Source organism: Passer domesticus, chromosome 1 (assembly GCF_036417665.1).
Source record: "Passer domesticus isolate bPasDom1 chromosome 1, bPasDom1.hap1, whole genome shotgun sequence".
Taxonomy (NCBI): domain Eukaryota; kingdom Metazoa; phylum Chordata; class Aves; order Passeriformes; family Passeridae; genus Passer; species Passer domesticus.
In genome coordinates this window covers 86,873,456-86,888,085 of record NC_087474.1, presented here as the reverse complement: position 1 = coordinate 86,888,085, position 14,630 = coordinate 86,873,456, and the positions used below count along the sequence as shown (strand labels likewise).

The window sequence follows — 14,630 nt, the reverse complement described above, 5'->3', positions numbered from 1 at the left end:
GAATTCCCTGTTTAAATTTGTTTGTGTGTGTGGATTTTGCTTTCCCTTGTAAAGTGTTTCTATCTTAACCTGTGAGTTTTCTAGCTTTTACCCTTTTGATTCTCTCCCATGTCCCACTGGTGGGGGACTGAGCGGGTACCTCGTCACTCTCATGACCACTGACGGGATTCAAGGAAATGGCCTGAAGCTGAGTCAGGAGAGGTTTAGACTCAGTATTGGGAAAATATTTTCACCAGAAGTGAACTAAGCAGTGGAACAGGCTCCCCAGGGAAGTGGTCACAGCACCAGCCTGACAGAGTTCAAGAAGTGTTTGGACAATGCTCTCAGGCACATGGTGTGACTCTTGGGGTGTCCTGTGTAGGGCCAGGAGTTGGACTGGATGCTCCTGATGGGTCCCTTCCAGATCAGTATATTCTATGATTCTACAAAACTGTTCTGAGTAAGCTAGTGTTCTCAGAGTAATTTCAGCCTTACTTTTCCATCTCAGTCTTCAACAGGCTTATTATTAAGTTGAAAATTACTTTCCATTTCCATTACTATTTGATTAAATTCTATTAGAATTTTTGTCATGAAACAGAAACAGGAGAAGCAAATTTCACAGCACTGATCTATCAGAATATTGGCTCATTTTTAATATGATGATTTGTTCCCTGGCAAAATTAAGGTTCTGTATTATTTATACTTCAGTTTCTATCAGGATTTGTTATTTGTTGCACATTTCTTCTTTTTTAAACTTTTTTTTTTATTTTTAAAAGGAGATGTCAATGACCTATAATTAGAATGGTACTAAAGATTCACACATTGCTAATTCCAGCAGCGCTGCTGAGAAGATAACGTCACTTCTGTGCACAGGCACAGCACCCGCCCTCTGCAGATCTTAAGAGACTTGAGAGGCAGCACAAGACTCTTCCCCTGTCTGTGTCATACTTGTGTCTGATATCTTGCATGGACATCTGGGAGAGCTAAAAGAAAAGAATTCCCATCTTCCTTTAGGTTTTGTAGAACACCCACTGGACTTCCTGCTTAAATGCAAAGGACAATATATCCTTTACTTTCACACATCTGAACTGAGTTACAAACAACAACAAAATAAAGACAGAAAAGAAAAAATATTTGACTTGTGTCAACATTCTTATTCTTTTTGGAAGAATGTTGTCCAGTTTAATCCTCATGAAAGTGGAAAAAAATAACAGTAGTGGATTAAAGCCAAAGTTTAAGAAAATACATTTAAATATATCTTTTTACTTAAAAATGAGTTTCCTCATCATTCAAAGACCTAAGAGTTAAGCTATGTTACATACACCTCAGGTACAAATTGAAAAAAGGTTCAATAAATCAGACTATATAAAAACCAAGAGACTTTTTCCCCCAGAAAAATGTATTTGTGTTTTATCTGATCATATAAAAACCATTAAATTTAAAAAAAAGAAGTGTATATATTTTTTCAAGTGTTAATGGTTTCACCATTTATCATAACTACATTCTGCAGTCCTGTAACACCAGGGCACATTACCCTTATCTGTGTAGCACAGTGAGCACAATCTTTACACTGAGGTCACTCTCATCACCACTTCCCCAGAGCAGTTATCCTCTGATGAATCCTCCTGAGGTCTCATGCGGTTGAACAGGTGTAACAACACATAGCCACACTGAAATCTCGGTGAGGTTAACTGTGTGGGATGAACCAAACTTCTGTTTCTAAATGCAGTCAATGGCAGCCACAATGTCCTCCCTGCTGAGGATTCTCCTCGATTGCTCTCTTCTATGTCCGTGGCTTTATCATAATTTAACACATCCCAGTGTAGATTCACAGCTCTCCAGCGCTTAAACACTCGATAAACAGATGCACCTTCATGGACTATCAGTCCTGAAAGTAAGAGGGAAAAAAGAGCGCTTATACAAAATGTCAATGGATACCATTTTGAGAGCAAATAGAGATTTAACACATTTTAACGACTCTGGCAATTTCCAGATGCAATTAAATTACTCATAACATTAATAATTCAAACAAACTGTACATATGCAATTTAACTGGTTATTCATTTGTTTGGGAGGTGGGAGCATGCAGAGGAAATAAAGTTATTCTGAATGAAAGCACAGCATAACGAATAATCTGAGCATGCCAAACTAAATGAATTATTCAGATTTAAGTAAACCAATGACAAACTGGCAGATTTGGATATTGACTGTTTATTCTAGTGCTGCCCTTGTTCATGGTAAGTACTATTTATTTACTGAGATTTGTACTGGTTTAAATAGACCTTTAAGTAGGTTACACCTTCTCCAATGAACAGGATAGTCCTAAATTTGTTTAAGAGTGTTTTGTAGAATTCAGTACAGATATTGACAAATTTAACTGCTTTCATATTCCCAGTTCAACTTAGGAGCACAGAAGATTTATGAAACAGCTGTAAATATAATGACTTTCCTGTCTTGTTCTTTAGAACAAGAATAAATTAAATGTTATTATTAACTACAATGAGCATGATAAGGATGATAAACTTTCTTCTTTCTCTTCAGAATTCAATAGAAAAAAGTTGCAAATTATCTTTTCCTTGAGACCCAAAAATCTTTTAAAAGGCCCTTCAAGGAAAATACAGAATTTATGGAGTCCTCAAGAGACCAATCTGCTTATGAATTTCCATGTAGCTAATATTTATGCCTATTGTATGCGTTCAAGCAACTTATTTAAAGAAATGAAGCTTCTAACTTTTTGCATGCGTGTATATGTTTATACTCACATGCTTTATATGTGAGTATTTCAAACATGGATCTACTGGGGAGAACATGGGGCTTCTGCCTTCCTACTAGTTTTTTCCTCAGCCAGCCTAGTTAAGGACATACACAGTTCTGAGCAACACCACCTGTTCTCTCTGGCTCCCTGCTTTGGGAAGAAAGCAATCTACCTAGCCAAAAACATTTATAAATCTTTTGTCCAGTGTGCTCCTTGCCTAAAATTTTCCTATACATGGCCACATCTGTAATATGATCTGTGGTGTCCTTTAGCCAAAGAGATTGTAGATCACCTGTTTCTACACAAGAAAATTGTGATTTAAGTGTCTGAGGTCCTTTTGCACAATTAACTGATACCAGAAAGGAGATGCTCACAGAAAGATGACACAAGCTGAAAGGGTGGTAAAAATATTTACATGAACAGCAAACCTCACATTCAAGTGCAATGATTTGCAGATAGCAACGCCTACTCTAACATATTTTTAAAGATCATTACACTGAAAGATGGAGAAACACAAAGATTTCTTTCAGAAGGACATGATAGTGAATGCAGCATCTCTGTAAGGCTTTCATTATTGAAGCATCCAATACAGAAAAAGTAGCACAGAACAAACTTAATTAAATAGGAAATATTCTAAATGTATTTTGTAACAGCAAAGCATTTTAGTGGAATTTTTTTCTTGATTGCAAGATTTCTATTTTTATCTTCTCAGACATAGATAAAGTAACCTGTCTTTAAAATTTATCATAATAATTTAGTCAATACATAAATGTACCTTCAAGACTGGCTTGATTGTACAAAAAAGAATAAATGTATTTGATCCCGTACAGAATCTACAAACCAAATTAGCCATGGTTTTACTGCTGTGACAAAGATTAATCCTTTTGTGTTCTTTCAGATTTCCTATAAAGTTGATAAAGGAGATGATAATAATCTTCCTCAACCTGTTCCTGGAACACAGCATCATTTGGTCCAACTTCTCTCAAGTCTGTGATTAAAGAACCTACTAGAAGTTAAAAGAACCTATTTACTCCAAAGTAAAGATACATGTCTGCATTCTACTAGAACCTGAACAACATATTTCAGAATAGAGAAGGAAGTATTTGAGAAAGGATCATAGAGATGCATGAAGTACATTTAAACAGTCAAAATATTGTTCCAAAATTACAACAGAAGAAGTTGTAGGATGACTTCTTTCAGGGAGCTCTTTTTTACTATCTTGGGGGTTTCAGGATTTATTGAATTTATGTTTTCTAAGTTTTTAAACATTGGCAAGGATAAGAAATTTCCTTTATAGTGGAAACTGTCAGTCACATATACTTTAAAAGAGCTACAAAACAAAGGATCAAATATTGCAAGCCTTGGCATAAAGTTGTCAGATTTGGCAGTGTTGAAGGAGAAAAGCAGCACTTTCGTAAGAAGTTTTAGCTCCCTTCTTGATAGAGCTATATATTGAAAAATACCTACGTAGATGAGGCAAAAGAACTGGGGAGAGTTGGCATGTGAAGTTCTTGGCACCAACAGTTCTAAGACCACAAACAACAGGAACTTCAGGTACGTTTTAAATGCTAGAGATTTTCCAGTTCCAGAGGAGTTCTGAATGTAAGTTCAAAATATAAGTATTTAGTCACTGAAGTGAAGCTGTAAGAAAATGGCAAATAATTGCCTTTCTCTTAAGGATTTCACAGCAATGAAGGTAGCTATGCAAGAGAAAACAAGAACAAATCCCTGAAGAATACTGATTTCTTCCAAACACCATGATTTCAACAGCACAGAGGACACAGCTGAACACTTGTAGGGGAAAAATATTTGTTTGACTCAGATGATCCCAAGAAATAGTACAATTCACTGCTGTTAGCTGTTCATATGTTCCATCCAATTAATATCTACAAGGAACAGAGTTTTTAGATTATGGACCTATCTAAATGTCCTGTGGTCCTAAGAAGTCTTTACCTTTAGTTTTTTTCTCTAAGATGGAGGGATTGCAGTGGGATCCAGCTAATAGGATTATGAAGAATCTTAATTTTATTTTCTTTTTTGATATTTTTGCCAAATACTATTCTATTCTTTCATTGTCTTCAAAGGTTTTCTTAACCTGACTCACAAGATACTTGAAATTTTTTACTACTGAATGTCTTTACAAGCAGTCAACGTGTCTTATTCATATTTGGTGGTATTAGGTTACAACATTATCTTATTTATCATACTAATCTTACATACAAATATTTAGTAATGGTCCTCCCAGTAATATCACAAGATTTTATCCAGGGAAAAAAGATCCTTTTCAGAAACAGACTTTACCTCTGGACAAAATGTCATGTCTTAAAAATATTCTAGAGCCCACAGATATTAAAAAAAAGCAATCAATTGCTCATAGCATTAAACATATCCACGCTAAAATAGTAATAATAAAAAAATATAACTCTTTATAATCTATTTCGAATTAGATCCAGTGTGGGAGAAAAAAAGACTTTCTGAGTGAAGACTATATATAAAGTGCAGTTAGATGTATTCATTGTAAGTAACTTTAGCCTGTTCCTTTTTACAACCAAAGAGTCACAGGAATGTTGCAAGGGATCAAGTTCCTTAGCAGGGAAGAAAGAGGCTTTCAGATGGCAATCCACACTTTGCACTGGCTCCCATCTCTTCCTCCCTTGCCACAGCACTACTGGCACCAGTCATGCATGTAGTGCAATGTAACAACTACTTTTCAGTGCTGGAAAAGGAGAAGCAATATTGTTCTGGGATTGCAAGTCACCTGTTATTATCTGTGAGAGGTTTTGCTCATGTTAGAACCATTTATGATCATTAGTTATAACTATTTTCAAGTGGGAAAAAACCCAATTCTACTACTTTTCTGTTATGCAAAATAATTGCTAGGTTTAGAATGTAGAATGGCAAAGGCTTGATATACTGTCCTTCAGTGGGTAAATAAGGGATTTATATTATTCATTCATTTTATGAACTCACTCCCTTTGGTAATCCCTACATGGATGGTCTGATCCTAGCACTATCACTGGAATAGCTCTGGGTTTCACAGGCTGTAGTTCTGATGATCAGGGTGTTCAGGGTTTGCTTTGGAAAACTTCAGCCAACAGGAAATTTGAAAGAGAACAGCTTCAAACTCAGCTTTGATGCAGAAAGGTACAAGGTAATGACTTGTAGGGTTAAAGCCAACATTGGTGAATAAAAACAATCCTGTTTGTCAGGAATAATTCTGTGAAAATTCAGAATAAGAGAAAGAGAACAGTGGATACCAATAAAACGTACACTAGAATGAACAGAACATATTATTCTGCTGATCTATAATCTTCAGGGTTTTTCTTTTGTTGAAATGTAAAAACAAAGAAGTAAAATACAAGTTAGGTGTAATTTACTTAATAAGAAAGTGACTGGTGTGCTACATGTGATACAAAAGTCAATCATTGAGTAAATGAATTGTTATGTGCACATTTTCAAATATGTCATAAAAATATGTCAGTACCTTTTGGCAAACTGCTTTTAAAAATTATAGCAAAACATTTCAAAAAATGCTTCACACTTTCTGTGTGAAGATATCTACACTTCACAAACAACCAAAAAGTATTTGTACTGTTTCTGCAAAGGTGTAGGGAGGTATAACTGAAAGCAGGTGAAATAAATCTTGGTCATACCACCAGCATTATCTTGAAATATGTGATGCACAGGAAAACCTGTATGTCTGCATAAATTTTTCATTGAAATAAAGAGAGATTACAGTGGGAGTAGAGGTATTCGCTCACTGTAAATCCTGTTCAAAACTAGGACAATGCCATGGATGACTAAACACAAATGAAAGGAGAGGAGATCCTGTGACCTGTAGCTGGGTGGAAGCATTACAAGCTTCATGATATAAGAGATTATACATAATAATGGTGAAATAACTTAATGCCTTGAGAAGTCATCAGCATAATGGAAAGTATTTTGGGTTGTAAAAACAATTTATAAGTAATACTTACATATATCTATTAGGGAATTTTATTTGAAAATTTTAAATTAAATTATCAATCCAAACCCCTCACTTTATCGTAAAAGAAAAAGATGAAATTGAGTAAGGTTGACTATATTAATGAATACCTTTAAGAGTTACAAGAAGTCCTGATCTTACAAGCTAACAGAATGCAAATTACTTGAAATTATATGCAGAATAAGTGCATCTGAATTAATCAGAATTATCAAAATTCATCAATTACAGAACCTCCTTTATACAGATTTTTGAATTTCCAGATATAGTCTAGTAAATTCCTAAGTCATATATGCAGTGAATGTTGTAACTACAATGCAGTGTCCAAATATATTTAATTGTAGTCACTTTTACATTTAAATTTTCATGTATTATTTATGACAGTTCTATAAAATATGCATTTATGAAGTGACAGGCAAGTCAGTTTATCTGTGTGTTTGCTTTGCTCCTGCAGGGTGTAGTTGAGCCAGAAGCTCCATGTGAGGTACACATTTGCTCAGCAGCTTCCACTTCAGCGGTGGCTTGAGCCTAGCTGGCTTGAAAGGCAGCTAAAGGATGCACCAGTCCATGAAAGGTCATCTTCCAAATATTTATTTCTATGGATAAATACAGTAATATTTCTGATCACCCACAGACATTCTTGGGTGATTTTGACTTTAATCTGGTTTAGGTGTTTTAACAGTAAAAAGAAATGGGAAAAATGAAAATAATTTGAAGTAACTGGTTATTTCAACTAGCTGATGCATTCCGAAGTATTTTTTTGTACTGGGGAAAAAACCCAAACAAACCAGAATTCCATATAAATTAAATTTCTAGAATGCCTGAAGTACATTTTATCTTCCTTTGGTGTATTTTTAAACAAAAGCAAAGCCCTCAGTATTGAGGGTTAAGCTGTAAGAGGTGATGTTCAGAAATCAGCATCTAAGAGGACATGTAGCTGAGTCATTTAAAAGATGTGCACTTGTCCAAAGTATGAGATTCTGCTCACTTTTCTGTCCGAGCTTTGGGTTCACAGAAGAAAGCCTGTGATACAAAATATTCCAGAGCAGGCATCTCTAACAAAAATTACAAAATGAACAGAACTGCTGATGTAGCTGAAATATAAATACTTTTACAGTAATGGGATGGTTTCAATAAAAGATGATGTGGCTTTACAGTTGAAGCAAACCCCTTGATATTAGGAATCACTCTGTTTCTTTGTTCCTTACAAAGCAGAATTCAGCACTGTTCTAATTCCCATATGTAAGATTCAGATAACATTTATCTCTCTTAAATATCAATGCAAACATCAGATGGCATTTGACTTCTGGATTTTCTTGCAATTAAAATTCTGTGAATGTGGTTTAATGTAAATAATTATTACTAAATATGCAAATTTGTTTCTCTAAATTGTATAATTATGTAATATTTAGTGTAAATTTTCTCTCCAAATAATCATAAATATTCTATCAAATCAGGTTGTTTTACCAAATACTAAAAGGGATTTCTATTTAAATATTGACGGGTCCACTGTATTTTCAGAAATTTCAAAAGTGGTCAATACAGTGTTGCAGTAAAATGTATTTTCTTTTACAAGATTTCAGTTAAGTGACTTGGGGCTTTTTAATAGTAAAGCAAGTTACTATAGTTATCATTGTTTGAGTGTTTCATAATTGTTTATGATGTGCAAAGGACTCTTGCCTGCCTTCTCTGTTTGCCTCCATTTGTAGCACAGTGACCTGTATAAATCTGTGCAACCTAATTTTCGGTGTGCAGTTTGGTGACATCTTCAAGGACTTCTTCTGTGCTTCATGATGGTACAATCCAATTCAAACTGGCATCAGATGACAGTGTGTAATTTTACTAATTATTTTAATAATGTCTTTCATATTTTCATCTGTTTAACTCCCTGAACTTTGCTAGTCATTTTATCAAGAAATTTAAACTGATCCTGTTCTCACCACTAAGATTTTGTGAATTCACTCATGAATCTGAGAGTAAAGCTTCGATGATTCTCTTCTCTCTGCAATATTTGCAACACTGTAAAAAGCCGCACTTGCCAAAGGTATTAGCTGAGAATAAATCTGCAAAGAACTGGAGTGATCAATTAGAGTGACCAATTAGAAAAATAGAAATAGTCACAGTCTTAAACCACAGTCTGTGCTGTTTAAAGATTTGAGCTTACCTATGCATACTAGATCCATAAAACCATACATTCCATAGCAGATTTGAAAAAGGATGTCCTTTCTTTGCCATACTGCATAAGGGCTGAAGGCTGACCATAGAAGCCAAGTCACACTTGCTACTAAGAACAGAGATCCTAGGATTACAGCAACCATCTGCACTTTCTCAACCAGTGTTATAGTAATGCTTTGCCACTAAAAGAGAAACAAAGTTGTATAAGATAAAAAAGTTATTGTCCATGGTTGCACATTCAACTCCATTTTTTTTCCTGAAATCAGAAATTATTTTAATATTTACACATATCTTCATAGATATTTACTAATATTCTTGATACTGACATTTTATATATTTTTTTTTTCTATTTCACTTTTAAAGTGAAGCTAATAGGTGCTTCCCCATTTCCCTCAGTGTCCCTATCAATATGATCTATCTGTGAACTTCTGAAGAGTTAATAGTTTTACTTATGTTTTGAGTATGTAGGCAAAAAAAATATTAAGTCTTAGGAATGGAACTCTGTCTTTCATCTTTGGATGGCAATGAACAGAATAATAAAGGAAGAAGATGTTTTCAAATATGTGTTATGTTAGTGTGGCAGGTTTCCTTTCCATCCCTCCCTCCTGAAGTGTGAAGCCATTTTGCACTTTCAGGCTTCGCATCAAAGAAGTTCCAGACATACCAAGGGAGTTGTCTTTCTCTGCATAAACCAGTGTTAACAGCACAAAAAGACTCCTGCAACCTAGTGTGGAAGTAACATGAAAACTCAGGAGGAGCCCTGAATATAGATAGCACAAACATTTCTTTTCAGTGCACCCCAATTATGTCCATCTTTCCAGGGAAGGCTGTATCTTCCATATGTGACAAGACTCTGGTTTACGGTGTTACAAGATTTAGATATAAAAGAGTGAGCGTACTGACGTCTGTCAAGATAAGAGAAATACAATTCTGTTATAAGAGTCACAAAAACAAATCACAGTATAAGGAACTAATTGTTCTAGATTACCCTTAACATATATGGCTTTTCTTGGACAATATTATGTAAATTACTTTGGTAGATTCCCCACTCCAGCCCCATCACTCCCTCCAGGGCTGGTGTGAATATTCTGTAGACAGCCATCTTTCCTGTTCCTAATTTTGGATGTACCTGCCCCCTATTGCAATAAGGGTTTTCTTGCCTCTTTTCCCATCTGGCAATAATTTTTCCTTTTTCCTATTACTTAAAAGACTTCTCTTTTTTACAGCTGTTGGGTACCCAGTACCATATAACCATAGCTTAAAGTAATAATTCAGGTTGCAAGGGGCTGTGGGAGCCCTCTAGTTCAACCTCCTGCTCAAAACATGGTAACGGGATGAGATCAGACCAGGTTGCTCTGGGGTTTATTCTGTAATACCTTGAAAACTTCCAGGTATGGAGGCTGTTCGTCCCCTCTGTGCAACCCACTCCATTTCTTGACTGTACTCGGGTTGAAAAAAGCTTTTCTTCAAACACATTTTTTCTTATATTCATTCTGATGCTCTTTTGTCCCACTTACACTCTTCCTCCCATCAAGTACCACCATGAAGAGCCTAGGCAAGCAATTGGTCCTCTCTCCCTTTCATCTCTTTCAGCTTTTTCCATTAACTTTTCTACTGTAGCCTAATATGCACAATTGGTGCTGCATTCCTTCTCTTCTTGCAAACTTCTGAATATAACCGTACAAAGAGATAGATACATAACAATTTGTAAATTGTCTGTCTTGAAATACTATCCTTTTATAATGAACTCATGAAATGCATACGAGCTTTTTCATGGAACTTGAAGGTTTGGAATGGGGCTATTCATGCTAAATACTACCTTTTTATGTCAAACAACAATGGATACCAATTTCCTTTGTTAAGTGTCTTTATAAAGGTCAAAGAAGGTCATTAACAAGCGATGCATGACAGAATGGTGTGAGCTTTCCATGACTCAGTATACAGGATTGAAAGTTCAGGACTGAAATTCATTGAACATTCATTAGACTCCATAGGGTAATGTTAAACAAAATTATTTTTCATTTCTCAGCTGAAGCTACATAGTGTGACTTGGCAGAAAACTGTCAAAATGCTGCTGGTTATGTATGTCTATCGTCTTTCTTTATCAGTGTGAGACAGAACTGTATTAAATTTCTTTGGAATGCCTGAAATCAAAGTCCATTTACATGAAGTAAAGCTTTAACTGTCACAAAGTATCACACTGTCAAATTCACAGAAGAAATGGCAATAAACTGAAAATACTTATATAAATGAAATAAACAGCAGATCTGTCACAGTGCGATTTCAGTAATGCAGAAGTTCGTAAACTCACTTCAGTTTATTTTGATTTTCTTTTTTTTTTATAAACTTAGATTGCTCATAGTTAGTCTTCAAAAAGAGTAATGAACAAAAGAAAAAGAAATCCAAACATTTGTGATAAATAATGTAGCATGCAGTCTGGATAGCTTATCCCCTGTTCTGGTGTTGCCTGAAAACCAGTATCTCTTCCTCAGTGTCAACCACTCCTATTACCCATGTCACGAGGGCTTTTTGTTGGCTTGTTGTTGGATTTTCACAATTCTTTATTCTAGAAAAACCTGACCTTGAAAAGTTCTAAGAAACATAGATATGATCCTCACCATTTCCTAGCCTCTTCTAAAGAATGTATTCTCATTATTTTACTCTTCTCTTGATCTGTCAGGAATGCAAGCAATTGAATCACTCAACTTCAATAAAGTCAGTAATTCCAAAGATTCAGCACATTAGCATGCTATCAAATTACTACAATTACTGAGAAAAAACCACAAGCATTCCAGAGGTTGTTGTTCCTAACTCTTCTGCCTTTAAAAATCAAAGAACAGTTCCAAGAAAACCCCCCAAACCAACAAACCAAAAACTCCATTAAAATAATAAAAAACAAGAACACCAAAATAGGATTGGATGTTTTCTTCTATTACCCAACTACTTTAACCTTTGTGGTATTCCCTGTCTTTGTTCTATAAAAGAAATTTCAGTCCTCCACCTTTTTCAGTATGAAGGTCAGCAATAATCAAGAAATTAAAAAATTTTAAGAAATTTTCCTCCTTATTACTGTAATCTGTAAGTTATGCTAATTGATGATATTCCATAGTAGATGGGTGAGGAAGGACTGTGTGTGTAAGACGGAAGACATTTTAGTGGACTAGAAAATTTACGTGAAACCAATAATTTAACTCCTTGTGGTCGGCAGTCTGCCATATACATCCAGCACCCCAGGAGTGATGGGGTGGGATGGATTTCTGTTCAGCTCTAACATGTGATGAGCTTGGGGACCTCATCTTCTGCCTATGTTAGTCCATAGTGCTAATGGCAAGAAGACTGTGGATGTTCCTGATGGTTAACTTACCCCAACTGAAATTTCCTTCTCCTTGCCCTTTTTCAAAATGTTTGGATTTGTAACAGTCTGAGATTGTCTCTTGGGAAATGAGTGTCTAGATTTTTTTCCCCATAAATTTGACTGAGTTTGAGTAGAAATTATAAAAAAGTGATCAGATGTTACTGGGACAGGTATATTTCTCACATAATGAAGGTGGTATTCTGTAGCTATGATGTTATTCACATGTTGAGAGGCTTGGACTGTTCAGTCCTTTCTCAAACATGGCCAGCATTAGCCATTGCACAACGAGATGAACTGCACAGGACTCTATTGTTTGGTTGCTTTGCATTTCATTACAAGGCTTGTGAGGAGGAACTGGAGTTGTGGTCACACCATTTGTTTGTGCCTGAAGTCTCACTCAGAGCATGGCTAGCACATGTGGCAATACAACTGAAAGAAACCCAGGAAAAGAAAGCTCCTTCTGAGAGTAAGATTCTTATTAAAACATCAAAGTCAGTTAAACTTTCTTTGACTTCTCACAGTCATTTTCCTTATTGTATTCATTGTTATGTTATAATCACTTCACCTTTTAATGTCAAATTAATGGCTTATGAGGTCACAAAAGAATAAAAATTATTCAGTGATAGTATTTTGAGAAATTGCATTCAGAATATAACAGACTGAATTATTTAACATTGTAAATTGAATGATCACATTATTAGTGTGCCATGATTTAAATCCATTATTTCCACTAGTGTTTTTCTTATTTTTTTCATATAACTTGCTTCTAAAATTTTAATCATTCATGATTATACATAATATTATGACTTTCTAATTTGTTTTTGCTATTTGCTGACTATGCATTCCACAGTCAGTAACAGATATTTTAGCTAAATATTTTGCCAAGTTAGGAAAGATTTAGACAGTATTTTTGTGTCAGCTTCTGTAAAGTAGATGACCCTAAAAAAAATATTATGAGAAATATTGTCATTTTTGCTCATAACTAGAAATGGAAAGAAAATGTGAAATATTTTGTATCTTGATAGCTATAATAATCCTGTAGGTTTCAGATATAATAATTACAAAAACCTCATTTAAATTTCTATGAAAATCCCATTTCATATTCCTTTCCTTAATTTTTGTAGCATTACGATGTACCATGCCATCTCAGTTGCACATGAAAAAAAAAGCATTTTATTTTAATTTACAACGATGGCAATGAAAATGGTGTTTTAAGCAAAATATAATTAATGCTTCTGATTTTAATGTAATACTGCCTCCCCTTGAAAATTTTTTAGACTTTTACTTCTACTGACACTTCATTATGTTTGGTTCTTTTAAATTTTTATTTACCACTGGTCTTCTCCTGATAAATCATTTGGGAGTATAATACATTAATGGTACTCTAGAGTTCAAATTCTGACCCCAGAAATATTGCTCCTCTTTTCTTCTGAGGTTTCTGTCAAACAAAAATACAAATATAAGGAAATAATTCCTTATTTTTGAGGTTGAGACTTTCAGAAGTTGAAGGAAATGTATTGCTTTGGTGGAATAATTGTTAAAGAATAAAGTTAATACAGTTATGTGCATGTCCTTACTAACATAAAGGTGGATAAAATATTCAAAGGTCTGTCATCTTTGAGATGAATCAATATTAACTTGGCTTTCTTTTAATAATGTCTTGTAGAAGCCCATTGATTATTGTATAATACATGGCAGAAAAGTGATCTCAAAAGAACTGATACTGTGTTTGTACTTACAATACTTTGCCTTAAAAACATCTGCCAAGAAACCACAGGTTTTCCTACATCCTCAATAAAGAACATATGAAATTTCCTTATGGCTACCCAAATACGTATCAGCTTCAACTGTACCAATTTATAATCCACCAAAATTCCTTAAGACAAAGAGCTGTTATGGGGTTATCCCACTCTGTTCTCTCAGAAACACACTGCTGACAGAAACCTCTCAATCCCTTCACTCATTCTGGAATTAATATTTTACATACCAGTAACAGTAATGCCTGGTTGTGACCTACTGTAACATAACATGATTAACCTGAAGACATACCAAATATGCGACCTCAAAAACCTTTTGTTAGATTGCTCCAATTGCTAGCACCAGCTCTTACAAGAAAAAGTTCTTTCCTACTGTCATCCATTATCCATTACAGGATTTGTAATCTGCATACATATGAATAAAACTTACAGAAGAGCAAAATAATACACTGATTTAAGTCCAGCAACTAATGTTTGAAATGGCTGTTCCTTACCTTATCTTGTTGGTAGTCTATGTGATTAGATAATTAAGATTTCTAAAATGTTTTGCAGTGAGCACACGATGACTACATGATTCAGTATGCAATGGTAGTGAACTTACTAACCAGGCTGGACAGAAAATGCATA

At 34.8% G+C, this 14,630-nt stretch overlaps 1 protein-coding gene across 1 annotated transcript in view; it reads right to left on the bottom strand.

The window, feature by feature from the left end:
- Window positions 1–1,110: 1,110 nt before the first annotated feature.
- MARCHF11 (membrane associated ring-CH-type finger 11) overlaps window positions 1,111–14,630 on the bottom strand; it is a 32,191-nt gene continuing 18,671 nt past the window's right edge. Inside the window, exons 3-4 of the mRNA XM_064428095.1 lie at window positions 8,881–9,073; window positions 1,111–1,867 (exon numbers count right to left, since the gene is read on the bottom strand). Coding sequence (XP_064284165.1) covers window positions 1,545–1,867; window positions 8,881–9,073 — 516 coding nt within the window. The 3' untranslated portion in view covers window positions 1,111–1,544. The remainder of the gene's footprint in view (window positions 1,868–8,880; window positions 9,074–14,630) is intronic.